The sequence below is a fragment of the Mustela erminea genome, chromosome 6 (assembly GCF_009829155.1).
Source record: "Mustela erminea isolate mMusErm1 chromosome 6, mMusErm1.Pri, whole genome shotgun sequence".
Taxonomy (NCBI): Eukaryota; Metazoa; Chordata; class Mammalia; order Carnivora; family Mustelidae; genus Mustela; species Mustela erminea.
This window is the reverse complement of record NC_045619.1, coordinates 15,330,531-15,344,825: the sequence shown is the minus strand read 5'-3', so window position 1 is coordinate 15,344,825 and position 14,295 is coordinate 15,330,531. Positions and strand designations below refer to the sequence as shown.

At 44.6% G+C, this 14,295-nt stretch overlaps 1 protein-coding gene across 6 annotated transcripts in view; it reads left to right on the top strand.

The window, feature by feature from the left end:
* Window positions 1-14,295, top strand: part of RFX4 (regulatory factor X4) — a 157,773-nt gene that overhangs the window by 120,809 nt on the left and 22,669 nt on the right. For 5 of the 6 annotated variants that reach the window (XM_032346506.1, XM_032346509.1, XM_032346508.1 and 2 more), the window contains 4 exons: window positions 786-880; window positions 1,308-1,425; window positions 12,778-12,897; window positions 13,234-13,395. In XM_032346506.1, coding sequence (XP_032202397.1) covers window positions 786-880; window positions 1,308-1,425; window positions 12,778-12,897; window positions 13,234-13,395 — 495 coding nt within the window. The remainder of the gene's footprint in view (window positions 1-785; window positions 881-1,307; window positions 1,426-12,777; window positions 12,898-13,233; window positions 13,396-14,295) is intronic. The other variant, XM_032346505.1, reaches the window with a different exon arrangement.

Genomic DNA, 14,295 nt, shown 5'->3' with positions numbered 1-14,295 from the left:
GAAATTGTTCCCTTTGCACTGTGAACATTTATTAAGCATCTACTGCATGCTGAGCCCTGAGAGGCTGGTTGTGCGACTTGCCCAATATAGTTGTGGTTTAGAAGCATTGAACTATCAAACATGCCCCCCCCACGGGGCAGGGAGCAAGGAAGCAGTGCTGCCTGGGTCTGTTCAAGCAACCAAACACATCCTAGATAACAGCTGCATACGGGAAGGCCCCGGCTAGGAAAGATCCCGGACAGAGAACTGGCCCGGGAGACACACCACAACTGTCACACAGCATTAGCAATGCAGCGAAGGGGTGGATACAGATAATAGAGTGCTATGGAAGCTCGGAGGACAAGTGACCAGTTCTGCTGGAAGCTCGAAGGACGAGTGACCAGTTCTGCCGGAAGCTTCAAGGACGAGTGACCAGTTCTGCTGGAAGCTTCAAAGACAAGTGATCAGTTCTACCAGCGAGGGTCCTGCGGAGGAGGAAAGGGATTTCATGAGAGGCATCATGTGGGCTGGGCACTAGGAGCCAGACAGTCCAGGCAGAGAGAACTGCCTGAGAAAGCAGGGCTTGTTGAGGGCATGGCAAATTAAACATGGGAGCCAGGTTCTCACGCGCTGAGAAGCGGCGAAGATGAGCCTGGAAATAAGTTGGGGCGTATTTTCTAAAACCTGAATGCTCTGTTAAGACTGGAGTTCTGTTCTATTCAGTTTCATTCCTTTGTTCTTTTAAGTTGTATCTCTGTGTAGACACAGCTGCAGTGAGGTATGGGGCTCTCTCCTTTGTTTGACAGTGTACCAGGAATTTGACCACCTCCTGGAGGAACAGTCTCCCATCGAGTCCTACATCGAGTGGCTAGACACCATGGTGGACCGGTGTGTTGTGAAGGTTGGTAACCCAGAGTGGAAGGAGCAGCCCGGGTACTGCGACCCACCATCCACCTTTGTGGCACTTGGGAGATAGAGAGCCCCACGCTGAGCTATCTGAATGTTCCTCAGCAGCCACGGAGCCCTGGGGTTCTGAGGAGAGGCCTGGGCCCCCCTCTGGAGGTGGGAGTTGCAGGAGGCAGGACCATGAGTCTCCTTCCCCTGACTCAGCCGGGTCAGCATCTCTTTTATCTGCTGTGTGCACTGGGTTTTGACAGAAAATTTCGTTCTTTAAAGCATATTTTTTGCTGGAAGACAAAGCAAGTCAAAAACCATTGTTTCATAGCATTAAACTTGGAGACCCATAAGCCTTCCTGACATTTTTCAGGCAGTCCGTAATAAATGAAAGGTTATGCTGACCACTGTTTAAGCTGTTCCCTTTCTTGTAGGTGGCTGCCAAGAGACAAGGGTCCCTGAAGAAAGTGGCCCAGCAGTTCCTCTTGATGTGGTCCTGTTTTGGCACAAGGGTGATCCGGGACATGACCTTGCATAGTGCCCCCAGCTTCGGTAAGGCCGCCCCAGCCCTCCCCACACCCAAACACTTTCTCTCTGGACTTGGTGCTTGAATGTCACCTCTCTAAATTCAGCCTTGATCTCACTTGCTGTGTCTGAGCCTACAAGGACATCACCCTGAAATGTAGCTGTTCTGGAAGGAGTCGACATTGTCCGGACATTCGGGGAGAAAGACAGCATTGTGTGTTGACATATGCAGATCTGAAGGTGGAGGTTCTCACCCAGCTATTATTACTGGAGTTTAGCGGGGACTAAAAAACACTGGGTACACTCCCCTTTGGCCAGGTGTCCCCAGTGAACACTGCGTCCCAGGACTATTGCAGAATTTCATAGTGTGGCCTTCCCAAGACCGAAAGCCTCTGAGTGGGAACATTGGCATATAGCTTGGCCTAATGCTCCAGGAGTGGGCAGAATGTCTAAAGGTTTCTTTAACACTGTGCCTCAGTCGGATCCCTAGAAAAGGGCTTTCATGTTCATTTTCCCTTTGGTTTTGCTGACCCTTTGGGTGCTCCTCACCTCCCTCCCCAAGGGCACACCTGCTGCTCCCACAGTAATAGGACTTGGAATCTCTGCCTAGAGGTGCTCACGCTGGTCCACAGGTAGGAACCGAACCACCGACTCAGGGTGAATGCTGTGCTACATTGTGGGACACGGTTTACTCGTTTTCACGGAGTCCAGGCCCTCGTTAGCAGACATCTGAAATCTCCACACACTTTTGCCTCAAATTTTGAGGCATTTCGGCAAAGGGCTGTTGGTAGATTTTCTGGGTAATTGCTTCAGTTCACTACTTGACTTTGCGAGTAGAGATGTGGTTTCATTTCTCATTACCTCCAATTAAGCCAATCGGCTCTGGGTTTCGCTCCGGGTTTAATTTGACACTTTTCCATCCAGCTTTTTTATGGTCTTGTCACCATTTTCCAGTTGTGCTACACAACGAAGCAAGTATGTGGTAAAACAAAGGCGGCACTATTTTTTCTAAACAGCGCTGCCCATGAAAGACTGTGTTTCCCCAGTTGGAGCAGTGTTTTGTTGTGGATTTCTTTAATCTCGGCCTTGGGAAGTTCTCGGCACTGGCCTGAGCTGTGGCTACAGATGGAAATTCTCCGTGAATGGTGCATGGAAAGGCTCTGGTGGCCGATACCTGGGCAGGGCCATCGGGCACGGCGTTTTGATAACTTCCAGCAGTTAGTGTTAGCACATGTCACCTCTGGTTCTGGGAAAACCATTCGCGCATCGCTGCTTTCAAGCCAGCGAAGGGCTGAAACATTTTTGCGGTCTGTTCACTGCTTCAAAATCAAAGAATCCACAACATCGCACCCAAATATACATACCCGCGTCCACAAAGCAAGCCGCCTTATTCGCTTTATCCCTTAATCTTCAGTGTGCTCATTCTTAAACTGATTATATAGATTACGGAGGCCCCTTCATTAGACAGGGAAAGTAATTTACTTGGCAGGATTCTTTGGAACTCATTTGTTTTTACTAAGTTAACAACATGATAGGAAATCAAGACAGTAGAACAGCTAGGGTTCTGTGAAAAGGGCTGGATTTATTACCAAGAAACGTTTTCCTTGAAATGTATTCCTTTCTTTCTTGAACCATGCACTGTTTTAGGATATACCAGAAACTTGGGCAAATGGCAGAAACGGTCACAGATCTCTTAGGAAAGGCAAGGAGTCGCTCACCCAACTTCACGTTGTCAGTATTTCCCAACCCGAGGCGGGCTGAAATAATACCTGTTTCCAAGTCCATTTAGCACACTGTCTGCCGTGGTTCTGCTCATCCGACTCATTGTGGAATTCGGCAGCTTTGGGGTGACAGGCAAGTTGAAAGAATCCGCGGCAGACAAAAGCCCAGCTCCCCCTTTCTGCCTGTATATGTCAAAGACACAGTTGGTGGTTGTGTTTGGGTCATGTGTTCCCTGTATAAAAACAGCTAATTAGGAAAAAGAGCCCTCTGTTCACCGGCCCCCTCCCCCAGTGGCAGGGGCCAGCTCTATCTGGCTCGTAACTCCCACAGGATCCCTGCCGCCCCAGTGGTGCGGGCTGACCACGCCGTGAGGGTGGGGAACATCACAGCGATCCTGGGGAGGGGGGTCCTCTGCCACCTCTGCCCAGAACGGCCTCTTTCAAAAGGTAGTTGACTCCTTTCTTCTCCTTAATTCCTTTTCACTCTTTTCTTCCTAATTCCTTCTCACTGAAAAGAGCCTATGCTGTGAACTGAAGTAGCCAGACGATCTTTCTTTGCCGCCAGCAGCAGTTTCTAGAAAAATCAGTCAGCAAAGGCAGGCTGGCAGGAGATGAACTTTGAGTCCTAACGGGGCTGAGGAAAATAGTTTCTACTTTTGAAACACATACACACACACACACACACACACACACACACTCACACCCATGTATTTTCCGTCGACAGCTGTGATTTCCATTCAGAGGACACCTGGATCCCAAGTCAGTGCAGGTGTCTTTACCCTTTTACTCTGGGTTTTCACCGCATGCCCCGGATTTCACTGCTGGGAACATCTGGAGGCAAACGTGGTTCCTGGAAGTACTCCGGCATCAAACTGTTGGAAAAGCCACCCCAGGTTTGCCCACCAAGGGGGCAGGATTGCTCACGGCCCACGTTCTCACCTGCCCACGCACCTGTTTTCTGGCTTAGTGTCGTAGTTCTGCTGCTCAGGAAGGGCTGAGGGGGCCACGTGGGAGCAGCCCCGTCAGGCACCCTGCTCCCACACCAGGTGGCCATGACCGGAGACTTCCAGACTGCTTCTCCTGGTGTAGGTGACCAGGCCTGGCTCTCTTACCCAGACCCTGCCAAACGTTGCACACATCAGCCAGGCCCCTGCCAAGCGCTCGGAGGCAGGAACTGCTTTTCCTTGTATTCAGGAGGAAGCCGACCCCAGAGGAGAAGGGCTGGCCCACAGGTGCACCACAGACTGTGCTGAGACCCCTGAATCTTTTCCATCCTAGAGCCCTGTTCTTCCTGCTCAGCCACCACCTCGTCTAGCTTTCTGCAGCTGAATACTACTCATAAAAACAAGGTAACATTGATGGAGAGCCTAGCATGCACAAGGCAGGATATTGGGCACATCCTCATTTAATTCTTGCAACAACCTGTGAAGTCTGATGGAGAACGTGAAGCAAAGACAGGATAATGCTGCTCATTGTAGCAAATGCTTAGAAGGCATGTACTACATTCTGTCCTCACATTAACTCTTCGAAGCAGATAATAATAGGTAGAAAAGAAGCTTGGAGAATTTTCGTGCCCAAGATCAGTATGGCAAGGGGCAGAGCTCTGTTTCTAAATCACATCTGCCTGACCACGAAACCCATGCTGCTTCAGTTTCCACAACTCAGACAAACACCCTGGACTCAGATGCTGAGCACCGAAAGGTAAGACAAATTTGTTTAATCCTCACTGATGGATTTTTAAAAAATCCATATTGGTAGATTTAAAAATGTTTTGAAGCTATGAGAGAACAAAACATCAGAGTAATAAGGGATGCCAGAAATGATATCTTTCAAGTGTTGAGAACAAAGAACTGTCAACCATCATTCAGGACTGAGGGCAAAGTAAAGACACACTCGGTTCTACAAAGACTAAGAGAATGTGGCCCCACAGAACATCACTTAAAAAGCACTTAAAGGATACATTTCAGCAAGAAGAAAAATAAAGGTCTGGGATACAAGAAACAACCAGGTTCTAGTTATTATTGCTGTGTAACAAATTACCCCAAAGTTTAGTGACATTAAAATAGTACTTTCATTATGCATGTGGATTCTGTGGGTCAGGAATTTGAACATGGCACAGCAGGGCTGGCTTATCCCTATGATGTCTAGAACCTCAGATGGAAACACTCAAGGGCAGTGGTGCTTTGACAGCTGGATGCTGGAATCATCTGGAGGCTTCTTCTTTCCTGTGTCTGTGCTTGGGTTTGGATATCTTGAAGACAGGACTGCTGTGATCAGGGTGCCTTCTGTGGGCACTCCATGTGGCTCAGTGTCCATACTGCAATGGTGGCCTCTAAATAATTAAACTTCTCACATGGTGGCTCCCTCTTCCAGGGGGGAAGCCACATTGCCTTTTATGACCCAATCCCAGAAGTTGTCACCTCCCCCATACTCTGTTGGTCAAAGCAGTCACAAACCGACCAAGTTTGAAGAGAGTGCAGAGACACTCAATTTTCCACGGAAGGAATGTCCAACAATTTGGGAGCCCTCTTTCAAGATGAGAGAAATTCTTAAATTTGCAAACAAATTTAATTACTATCATTTAAAAAATATTTTTCATGTTTAAAAAAGATAAAAGCAAGCCCCAGGCTGCAAAGTAACATGAGGTGGTGGGAAGAGAAGCTTCAAGGACTGGTTAAGGCATGCTAAGGTTTTTGTCTCTGAATGCTAAATAATTTTGGACTTCACTGAAAAAAATACAGTTTGGATTTAATGTGTGAGATATATGTTAATAAATCAAGAGCTCATCACTAAATCATCATAATTTACGAAGGAAAATGAAAAAATTTGAAAAGAGATGGCAAGATAAAAGAAGCATAGAAACAGGATGGCAAACAAAAAACATAAAATAGGATGCTAGAAAAAAGATCAAGTAACAATCGCAGTAGATGTCAAAGTCTCTTCCTTCCAGAACATCAGGCATAAATGTTTTTACAGATAGCTTTTACTAAACTTTTAAGAAATATAAAATCCTTAGTTTATGAAAATGAACATGTTTCAGACAATAAAAACAAAAGGAAAGCTATACAACTCACGAAGCTGATGTAATCTCAATTATGAAGCTAATACAACCTCAACTTCAAAATCTTGGAAGAATGGTAGAGGAAAAGAAAATTCCAACCCAACCACATATAGATGAAAACTTCTAAATAAAATACTAGTAGATCAAATCCAGCAGCAAAATTTTTAAGATCATGATTAATAAAGGTTTATGGCAAGAATTCAAGTATGATTCAAAGTCAGAAAAATTACTTATCAACATACATTATTAAACAGATTAAATGAGAAAAATCATACGGTCCTCCCTATAGATGTAGAAGGGAAAAAAAGGATTTGATATAATTCAGCTCCCAGGTATAATTTTTAAAAACTCTTAGCAAACTAGGAATAGAGAGGGATTTACTTAGTATGTTTCAAGGGCAACCAAAACCCTGCGGTGAACATCATACTAACTGGTGAAACTTTAGAAGTTTTCCCATTCAACTGATTAAGACAAAAATGCCTTTTAACACTGTTTCTAATAAATATGGACTGGAAGTCCTAGCTGATGCAATAAGAAAAGGAAAAGAAATCTAAGAAATGGAAAGGAAAACACAAAAACTGCCTTTTGTTATAGATGTCATGATGGCCGACAAAAGAGTCTGCAAACTAATAGCGTAAAGAAGAATTCAGTGAGATCATTCGATTGAGTTTTTTTTTTAAATCATTGGTATTCTTAGCATAAACCAGAACCTAATTAGAAATTATAATTGAGTGTGTGTATATAGTAAGCATATACTAACATATATTAAGTATATATCATAGTGTATATAAATAAACACTCATATACCATTCAAAATAGCCAAGGAAACTAAAAAATACCTATAAAATAATTCTAACAAAAATTGTTTGAAGAACTTCAAAGAGAAATTTTAAAAATATTATTGAAATCTACCCTGTTCATGTTTGGAAAGAGTCAACATCAAAGAGATTGTTCTACCAATTAATACACAAATTCAATAGAATTCTAGACCAATTCTTAATTTTTTTCCCTTTGATTTTGACAATCTGATGTTAAAATTCATGTGGAAAGGCAAAATGCCAAGGATAGTAAAGACATTTTGAAGGTAAAGAACAAGATGTAGGGTCTTGGTTACCTGATACTCACATCTGTTATGGACTAAGACAGTGCGGGGCTGTAACGTAGTGAGACTGGTAGAGCCGTGAAACAGAACAGAGGTGCTCAAGACAGACAGATACAAAACTTGTCTTCCCCTCATCAGATCCTCTGTTAAACAAGAGGATTGTATATATAACAGAGATGGCATTAAAAATCAGTGGATTGGGCAAATTTCTTCTGAACAAGCCTTTTTTTGTACAGGACAAGTACAAAAAAAAAAAAAATTAGACCCCTTGTCTATAGCTTCTGAAAGGAAACATCTCAATGGGGGGGGAAAAGACCTTAAACCTTTTGGAAGAAAACAAGGAATGATATCTTTATGATCTTGAAATAGTATATTATTTATTTTAAAAGGCACAAAAAAGACCAATCATAAAATATTTCAAAAATAAATATGTTTGGATTTCAAAATTGTGTTTATTAAGCATATCATAAACAAAGTTAAAAGATAAAAGCCACAGAAAAGAACATATTTTGCAGTGCATATAACAAACAACCTGAATATATAAGAAACCCCTGTAAACAAATTGTTTAAATACTCCAATAGAAATTCACATACCCCAATATTATTCCAATACCCCAAAAGAAAAATGAGCAAAGAATATGAATAGGTGATTCCCAGAAAGGAAAATTCAAGTTGACAATAATCATTTGAAAAGATGTGTACCTTTCTAGTAATTAGGGTAATACCAATTATAAAGAAAATAAGATAACACCTCACACCCTTCAGACGGCAAGGGTTATATTTCATACACTATCAGTAGGATGGTAAAAAATTTTGGTGAGTAATGGAACACCATCTCTTAAGACCGAAGATGCAGGCACTCTTGGACCCAACAGACACAAGAAAAGAGGTACAGAAAATATTCGTAAGAGTCAATTTCCAATAGTGGAAACTTACAAACAACCTAAATTCCATCACCAGGAGAATGGATAAATAAAGTATGGTATATGCGGACAGTGGCCATCGGACTTGAGTTGCGTGCCTCCATGTGGACGGATTATCAAAAGCAAGTAGTAGACTGCTCTGTGAGGTGTGATACCGTTTACGTCATGTGTGAAAACAGAAAACAGCACCATATGTTATTTATGGGTACATAATTATATGTAGTAAGAGTAGAACAAGTAAATACCAAATTCAAGTCAGCGATTACCTCAGGTTGAATGCCATGAGGCAGAGAAATACAATTAAGGAAAAGAACACAGAGGCTTCATCCTCATCTTCTATTAAAAAACAAATCTGATTCAAACACAGTAAAATACTAAGACGCTATAAAGCCAGGAGTTGAGTACACTGCCATTCATCTTAAAATTCTGTGTACTTTTCTATCTATTTGAAATTGTTCATAAGAAAAGAGAAATGCTTTGATGCTATGAAATGTGTTCAACTACGTTAACACGTTGCAACAGCAACAAAAATCTCCTTTGTCTGTGTCCTAATACCGTTTTCCACAGCAGACTCAAATGCCAACTCTGTGACTTTAGGCAAGTTGTTTAAAGCCTCTGAGCCCTCATTTCCCCGATTATTAGTTGAAGATAATAATAACGCCCGCCTCACAGTGTTGCCGGAAAGAGAGCTCAGTACAGTGCATATGGTACACAGGGCTTGCGCGTTTGATTGGTTGATCTAACAGAGAGTCATTGAGCCTCTATTCTGTGCCTGGCACTGTTGTGGACACTGGGTATGGAGAACAGTTGGGGGAAAAAAAAAGATAAACATCTGCATTTATGGAGCTTGTAGTCTAGTGTAGGGAGGCACATGTACAGGTTATAAAGTACAGGGAACGGTGATAAGCACTAGGGAGAGAAAGCCCAGGGTATTAGCTGTAACTGCCTCTCTCCCTTCTGTCTGTCTGTCTTTGATGTTTCTCTCTTCCTCCCTCCATCCTGTCCCCCCCACCTCTTTTTCTCTCTTTCAGTCTTTATTTCCCCCTTTTCACTTTGCCCTCTTCTCCTTGCACTGTTCCCATTGCCAGCTGCCCCCCTCCCCCCGCCAGCACTGAACTATTTGTTGCCCAATTATCTTAATGATTGACTTCTGCTACGCAGGACCCTGTAGCTTTTGTGGAGTCAGGATCTGAGCTTTAGGTTTCTTGTGGACTCAGAGTACTTGGCACAACAGTAGGCAGGCAGCAGTAGCTCTACAAACTCATCAAAAGGTGATTTAGTTGGGTAACTGATCAGAGCCATTAAGGAAGAGACCTTGAAGCTCAGAATCCACACTTGCCCCAGAGTACTGGCCCCCCAGCCTGGATATGATGCTTCTCCCTGTGCGGTCTTGGGTAAATTTCTTCACTTCGTCAGATCTTTGTTTCCTTGTCTATAAAGGAGAAGGGTATATAGCTGACTTCAAAGGCATCTGCCTGGGATAAAACTGCAACACCCATTTCCATTATCTAGAGTTTTCCATTCTAATTTGTCACTCTGTGTTTCTATCTTTCTATCCTTATGGACCTAGAGCAACATTGCAGCAAATATTTTTTTCATTTTGAAGACCCTTTTAAGTATTTGATGCTGTCTTTTGACCTCTTTGGCTATATGAGCAAAATGTTTTAAGATCCTACGGGATCTTAAAACATCAGGAGCAAAAGGGACTTTACAGATAACAGTAGTTACCATTCAGTAAACATCTAGTGTGTCCTTTTCCTCATTATGGTTAGTACTTCTGTAACCAAAACAAGGGGTTGTACTACCCCCGCTTTTAGAGAGCTATGTTGCCAAATGAGCTGCACAGAATCAGACAGTCTTAGGTTCAAGTCCCAGTTCTGCCAGTTACTAGTTGTGTGACACTGGACACTTACTTCACCTCTCTAGGTCTCAGTGTCCTTCTTTGCAAAAGGAGAGTATCACTCATCTCCTATAGTTGTGATGAGGATTAAGTGTGATAATAAATCTGCATATTTATACAGATCATGAATCTGTCATAGAGCAAGGGCTCAAGAAGTGGCTGATTTTGTTGTTAACATTTACTAGGAGTAACTCATCCAGGGTCTAAGTCACTAAGTGGCGGAGCTGGGTGTCAGCCTGGGTGCACTGCTCCAGCACCTGTGCTGTTACCCACAATGCTGAGCCTCCTCAGTGGTTCATGGGACCCATTTTGGAGAAGTGGATGGAAAGTTGAGTTTTAGAGGCTACATCTCTCTGTGACTTAGCACAATCTACTCCTTTCTGAATTTCAAACAGACACAACACCCTGGGGATGAAGGAAGAATGTGGAAAAAGTATAGGACAGGGACCATGGCCTTGAGCTTTGTGGATACCAGAGTTTGTGGCAGGCTCTAAAGAGAGGGGGGATATAAGAGTTGGTGTATGTGACCTGTTGGGCATCCACTGGCCTCAGAGTTAAGCTGAGGATTTTCCTCTATAGTCTTCTATAAGGGTGTGTGTGTGTGTGTGTCCGTGTGTATGTGCAGAAGCCAGATGCAATTAAAAAGAAAATTGACAAATTCTACCAAGAAGGTGGAATTGAAAAGGAAAAATTGATGAATTCCACCAAGGAGGTTTTATCCAGTTAGCCCCTGCCCCCCCCGGCCCCCAACACCTTATTTCTGACAAGTATCATGTACTAACCAGCTGTGCACCTGGAGCCATAGCCCTAGCACCCTATTACTGAGACTTGAAAAGGCACAGCTCCCAACTCAAAGGACCCTTCTGGGACCTGGTCTTTGTGCCATGAGTAGATTGAACTGGATGATCTGTAGGGGACAGGAAACAGATTTGGGGCCAGACCAAACCGAGGCAAATCCCTACATACTGCTAATGGAGGGACTCCTTTCCTGCTCCCTAAGGAAGGACAGTGCCACCTATCCCAGTCTGTGGTAAGGAGGAGATGTGTGTTAAGTGCTCCGTACAGTTTGGGCACATGGTAAGCATTCGGTAGACCATGCCGGCAACAATGAGGACTGTGACTAGGACAGTGATAACAGTCATGGTGGTGATGATGGAATCACAGTAGAAGTAATACCAGAGGCTCTTCCAGGTCCTCTAAAAAAGTAAACTAGAGGGAAATGGGAAGAGGAGGTCAGCTGTACATAGGTGGGTGAGAAGTTTTGGACATTTCATGGGTAGCAGAAGAGCCACATGGAGATGTCCCGTTGGGAGTTGGAAGCATGGGACTAGAGAAGAAGGTTTGGCCCTTCTGGCTCTGGCTTTCCTGAGGTTTGACTACAGCAGACATGAATCGAGCCCCTCCCACATGTGGATCATTCCACTGGCCATGGTGGCAGCATGACATGCAAGAAAAGATGGTTTTGAAATAATGTGTTATAATAGGAACATAACTACCTTATGGGTTGGTTGTAGAGATTAAATCAGAGGATATGATTTTGAGCACATAAACTGGCCCTTGGAAAAATCCCTGGGGAGGATTGTTGCCATCCCTTTTAATAAACAATCTAAGTGGGCGCCTAGGTGGCTCAGTGGGTTAAGCCGCTGCCTTCGGCTCAGGTCATGATCTCAGGGTCCTGGGATCGAGTCCCGCATCGGGCTCTCTGCTCAGCAGGGAGCCTGCTTCCCTCTCTCTCTCTCTGCCTGCCTCTCCATCTACTTGTGATTTCTCTCTGTCAAATAAATAAATAAAATCTTTAAAAATAAATAAATAAACAATCTAAGAATGAAGAATGCTATTTGAGAATACCATACATTCTCAATCTAGTACCTTTTTTTTTTTTAAGATTTTATTTATTTATTTGTCAGAGAGAGAGAGAGAGAGCACATAAGCAGGCAGAGTGGCAGCCAGAGGCAGAGAAAGAAGCAGGCTCCCTACTGAGCAAGGAGCCCGATGTGGGACTCAATCCCAGGACCCTGGGATCACGACCTGAGCCAAACGCAGCGGCTTAACCAACTGAGCCACCCAGGCATCCCCTAATACCTTTTCTAATAACCATGTGTTAAACAGATGTCTCAGAAACATTTAAGGAAATAATTCAGTTGTTGCAATTTTTGATTTTCAGTTCTGCTCCCAGAATTATGTCAGGTACATCGGTATAGGGAACTAGAAGGCAAAATCCCTGCCATGGACATCCTTAAAGTCCAGTCGGGGAAATAAGACATACTTGTGGGGGAGATAAAAATGAAAGATTTTTGAACAAAGTGAGTGGTGCCCAGATGAGGATGAGGCCAGTGGCTCGGCAAGGGCTCAGACGGCTCAATGGCATTTGGGCAGACGGCTCGATGGGTGCCATTTTGGAGGAGCCAGATTGAGCAAGGAAAAGACTCACTTGCTACAAAGTGTTAGCGACCCTTACCTGATGTCAAGCACTAGCCTGGGCTGAGGATACAGCAAAGAGGAGCAACTTTTGACCATGCGGAGATGATTATGGAGCGGGGAATGAGAGACTTGAACGGAGCATTGGAGCCCAGTGTACCTGCGGGAGTCCCAGTGTACGGACTGCTGAGCAGGTGGAGGGGTGTACCTGAGCTGCCCTGACTTACCTTTCTGTTTGGATCTTCTCTCATCAGGGTCTTTTCACTTAATTCACCTGATGTTTGATGACTACGTGCTCTACCTGTTAGAATCCCTGCACTGTCAGGAACGTGCCAATGAGCTCATGCGAGCCATGAAGGGGGAAGGAAGCACCGGTAAGCTGGCATTTCCCTGGGAATTGCCCTACTTGGCAACTTGATTTGTATCCTTACTTCCATGTTCTGTGTTTCTTCAGCTCTGTCTTCCAAAGAATTTAGCTATAGTTGGCAGGCCAAGTGGTGTGAAACCAATGATGTCTTCTTCTTTAGAGTGGGCACACGCATGTGTGGAATTGTCTTGCCCGCCGTGATGGTGGTGCCCAAGTCATCAGAGGGCTTGAAGCAGGGGGTGACATGACACAGATGAGAAAGAATATTCCAATTGTTAAAGTCCTTTAAAGACAACTTGCCTTCACCTTTGGTTCTGAGGACCTACACTTTCTCTACCCGTAGCAGAAGTCCGAGAAGAGATTGTCTTGACAGAGGCCACCCCGCCAACCCCTTCCCCAGTGCCATCGTTTTCGCCAGCAAAATCCGCCACGTCCGTGGAAGTGCCACCTCCGTCCTCCCCGGTCAGCAACCCATCCCCTGAGTACACTGGCCTCAGCACCACAGGTAACGAAAGGCCTCCCGTAGGCTCTGAATGCGGAGTTGGTATTTAAAGCCAGAGCTTTCTGGAAAAACGTTCTTCCCCTCAGCCCCCCCCGCCCCTCAAAATGCCAAGTATTTGCCTGGATTTACAGATGCCTTGCAGTTACTCATTTATTCATAGGTACATATTCTTCTTGCTTCTGTTTTCAAGTTGGCAGATGGAGTACATGATAACCGCCACCTTCCCCAACTAAGCCACTGAAATGATGAGAATGAAATGACATAAATTAATACACAGCCAATTCTTTCTTGAAAACAAGAAAGGGAGTTCTCTGTGAACCAGAAATTGAGCGGCAGGCATCTCTGGAAAGTGGGGCAGCCAGAAAGTCATATGCTAAGACATGACATCCATGGCAAGGCGGGGGCGGTAAGCAAGGTGCGGACTGGTGCTCTGGGGCTCCCGAGGAAGCCGAGATTCCCTCTGGTGGGAGGCCCCGAGGAGGACCTCACACAGGAGTGGCTCTTCACTTTAACTGAGGATGGCGGAGCAGAAGGGCCTTCTAGACAGAGGGCGGTGCGAACAGATGCACAGGGCTGGGGCGTGTGAGGCTTTCTCAGGGCACGGGAAACTTTTCAGTAGGAGGTCCGTGAAGGCATCCTGTGAGGCTGGACGTGTAAGCTGCAGTCGCATCCTGAAGGATCTCGAATGCCAAGATACGGTTCAGAAAATTGAGAATAGGTGATATAAGGATAATAATAACTAGTTGCTAAGGTCCGGTGTCACTGCGGTAGTTGTCTCACGAGAGACACTTGCAGTGTCTCTCACTGCAAGGTTGTGGCAGAGAAGTGAAGGGAGACAAAGCTTAAGTCCCTTGTTCTGGGCACCGCACTCACTCAGCCATTCAACAAATGTCCTTAAGACAT